At 51.0% G+C, this 3,918-nt stretch overlaps 1 protein-coding gene across 1 annotated transcript in view; it reads right to left on the reverse strand.

Moving 5' to 3' along the window:
* EPDR1 (ependymin related 1) overlaps window positions 1–237 on the reverse strand; it is a 28,332-nt gene extending 28,095 nt beyond the window's left edge. The window contains exon 1 of the mRNA XM_029918666.1: window positions 19–237. Within this exon, the coding sequence (XP_029774526.1) occupies window positions 19–237 (219 nt within the window). The remainder of the gene's footprint in view (window positions 1–18) is intronic.
* Window positions 238–3,918: the final 3,681 nt, after the last annotated feature.

A 3,918-nucleotide genomic window follows, 5' to 3' on the forward strand; every position in this document is an offset into this window, starting at 1 on the left:
CCGTCCGCCGCGTGCGGCCCGTGCGCCGTGCGCTCTCCGCGCGGCCTCCGCAACGGCTGCGATCAGGTCGCGAGCGCGCGGTGCGGGAGCCGGAACCGCGGCCCCGGAAGGCTCCGGAGAATCGCGGGAGCTATTTCTGACTGGGCCGCTGCCCGCTGCGGCTTCTGTTTTCGCTTTGCTCTCTGCTGCCAACAGGAAATGCAGTGGCAGCGGTGCCACTAGCACCCTGAAGGGCATCCGCGTTTAAAGGGGTGCCGGGTGGGGAGAAGGAATTCGTTTTCTCCACTACCCGAAGGGTGCCGCAGATAACTACAAACTGGGAGATAAGTTCAAGTTCAAGCTCGCAAAGGCAGTGCCGCTGCACTTGTTGTGCCCCACACACCTACCCCTTGGTCAAAATTGGCACCTTTTTCCTCCAAATTAGATATAGAAGGGTCCCTTCCTGAAGAAATTACATCACTCATTCATCATGGCCATTTCCAAGTCACCACTCTTAGTTTAGAGCCCCGGGGTTAGGGAATAAGCCTTTGCCCTTGGGCACAGGACTCAGGGACATTGCCTTCAGGCTTCACTTGCAGTGAGACTGCTACTCACGCAGACCACCTGACTACACCACAACCCTAGAGGTGTGGGAGTCTGGGAGTTTAGCATCAAGAACAAGGTTAATTGGGCTTATGGTTTATGGTTTGTTTTTTTATTTTTTTATTTTTTAGGTAGACTCCACACCCAGCAGAGCCCAACAGGGAGCTTTTCTGAGAGTTAACACAATTCTGACATCAAGACCTGAGCTGAGACCAAGAGTTGGGACACTTAACCACTGGGCCACTCAGGTACACCTGTTTTGTAATATCAGGATATACCATATGGAATCAAGAAAAAAAGCAACATTAAAAAAAATAAAAACCCTTGCTTTCCAAGTATATGGCATCTTTTCAGTTGATCTGTTTCAAGGATGAGGAAGTGAGCCAGGTAAAGTGGGAGAGAACATTCCTGGGAGAAGGACAAGGGGACAAGAGAAAATGGGTGGAGGGCTGGCATTTAAGGAGAGTGATTTGAAGTCAGATCCCTCAGGACCTGGAAAGCCAGGGAGAAGTACATCAGGTGTAAGCGGTAGGAAGCTCGGGCAGGCTGGAGTGTGGAGGATGGGCGGGGAGGAGGAGGTGGGAGAGGCTGTTATAACCCAGATGAGAGATACCCACATCTGAACCAGAGTGGTGGCAGGGAGAGGGTGAACAGAGATGGGAGCTTCAGAGGAGGAGGAAGAGCTTTCTGGTTGGGGCCACTGGGAGTTCAGTCCTGAATGAGGAAGGAAGACAAATCAGTTTAGGATCAGCTGACTGTGAGGTTGCCTGTCCCACAGAAATACCCCAGGGACTGTTGCATAAGCACTTCCAGAAACCAGCAGGGCTAGAGGTCTGGTTTCGAAGCTATTGGCATCTAAGTGGCAATCAAAGCCAAGAGTAGAGAAGTGGGGGGGAGGCCCATTGGCAATATCTGGAGACATTTTTGATTGTCATAATGGGGTGGGGGCTGAGCCTCCACTGGCATCTAGTACGAGGAGGCCAGAGAGGCTACTAAACTTCCCAGACTGCACAGGACTGCACTGACCTGACCTCAGTGTCAGCAGTGAAAACCTGGGGACAGGGATGTGTGGTGAGCCCTAGCAGAGAAGCCTGAAAGGAACCACCAGAAGGCTGAAAAGGAACCACCAGAGAGAAGCCACTGACCAGGAGAGCTTCCTCAGTTACGTGAGCTATTGGCAAATCACCGTCAAGTACAGGGTCATGGAGTAAGTGCTAAGGCAGGGCCTGAAGAGGGAGGCCAGTGATGCAATCTCCCAATGAATCCTTCGCTGCTGCCCCACCCCAAGGACCAGCTGCCAGTGGAACCCCTGGGGAGGCCAAAGAGCTCTATAGCGAAGGCCTCTTACCTTCCCTTCAGCCTTTCTTAAAAGACAGGTCATGGAGAACATCAGGGAAATAAATGCCTGCAGCCTTGGGACTTGGGACTTGCAGTTAAACAGAGGCATCAGGCTCCAACTGGCCGGGCAAGGGAGAGCCTCTCCAAGTTTGCCTCCGCAACCAACATGCAGCAAAAGGGTCAGGAGTTCAGCTGTTTCTCAAAACTGTATTTTCTTCCCTTGTAGGAATCTGGGCTGCAAATATTTTTCACTAAGCCAGGGGGTTTCGACTCATTGGATTCTTCCACTGGGAATGGCTTAAGATGTCATCTGAGTTATCCCCTGTGCTTGTTATTTCACTGGCCCAGTCTGGCGTCTTGGGAGCTTGGGTCCTGGCCCAGCTGAAACTAGCCTACCTCTCGGGCTGGTGACACTGTGTTTGGATGCTCTGGGCTTCCCCTAAATAGAACCTGGCTCCTTGGATGAATCTTGAAATAATATGTATGTCATTTGTCCTCTCAACTTGCCATGTTTACTTCATGTGCCCTAAAAAAAAAATAAGATGGTGCATTTAAAGTGCTTAGCCCCATACCTAGCCCATTGTGAATGCTCAATAAAATGTCAGCTGTAGTTTCTGTTCCTCTTATTGCTTAACCCTGATTAGAATCAAACTAAACTATCATTGTAGGTCACAAAGTGACGATGGCCAAGCTGTGACCAAACTAAGCTTTTGAAACAAACAGACAAAAACAAAAGGCAATTACCTGCTGTCTGTTCAGGTTTATAATTAGACTATGTTTTTAAAGATTAACATTCAGAAACCACATTTTCATATTCTAATGCCCCACAAAAGTATCACATACCAGAAATCTTACTGTGTGGAGATTAATATACTTGCAAGGATAAAGCCTCTGTTTTCTATGGAGACCTGAGCCAGCATTTGGGTTTATTGCCTCTTTCTAATAAAATAAAGAGAAAACAAAATATACAAACTTGCTTTCCATAGTACACAGTCTCTCACTCAATTCAAATACTTTCCAAGCACATCAAAAATCAAGAATTTAGGCTGCTGCTGGGTTGAAAATCACTTTGGGCATGAAGGGGAAAAAAACTTTTCAGATTGTCATGTCTTGTACTCTTCACCTTCTCCTGGGTTTCTTTCACGTTGGAGAGAGGACTGGGGAGTGAGAAGAAGGAAGGGGAAACGTCCGCAGATGGAAAACAAACTTCTGAACTAGAAGATGCTAGTAATACACCTCAGGCAGCCCTGTTCCTGGAGCAGGTACAGACCAAATGCCATTCTGGATTAAAAAAAGAAAACTTGAGCCCCAGATGTGTCTTCTAGACACAACAATAACAAAGCCCAACTCCATGGAACTGGGGGGCGGTCTGTTTCTATAAGGTGTCCATCCTGTTCCAAGGACTCCTAGGTCCCACGTCGTGGTCTCGCCGCTCGGCGCTTCTCACGCCCCCTACTGGAGAAAGCAGGCGTTTTTCCGAATTCAAGGGCGGCCGAAGTTTTCCTTTCACTCCAACTCTATCCATACTCGGGGAACCTCTAAGGCACAGGGCGCAAAGTTCAGCTTGGGCACAGATCGCGCGTCTTTCCCTCTCCCGAAATCCTCTCCTGCACCTTCTTGGATCCGGTATCCAAACGACTGCCAGAGACTCTTTCTCTTGGTGCGAAGGAAAAGGACTGGCCAGACTAAAAAGGAAGGGACTTTGGGGAAATGCAGGATTCCAGCCCTGGGCTGCGGCCCGGAGGAGATGATGTCACCGCTCCGGCGAAGCGAGGGCTGAGGGGGGAGGGGGCGGCCGAGGGGGAGCCCGCGCCGCGCCCGCCGCTGCCAAGGGAGCGTCGGAAGCCCACGTCAGGGGAGGTGTCGGGATAAATAGGGTCCCGCAATGGCCGGGGCCGGCCGCGCTCAGAGCTGCCGGGTCCGGGACTGGAGCTGCCCCGGCGGGTCCGAGCTCCCGCAGGCTGAGCGCCGGCGCTGCTCGGGCTCGGTGCGCCGGAC

The sequence above is a fragment of the Suricata suricatta genome, chromosome 2, assembly GCF_006229205.1.
Source record: "Suricata suricatta isolate VVHF042 chromosome 2, meerkat_22Aug2017_6uvM2_HiC, whole genome shotgun sequence".
NCBI classification, from domain to species: domain Eukaryota; kingdom Metazoa; phylum Chordata; class Mammalia; order Carnivora; family Herpestidae; genus Suricata; species Suricata suricatta.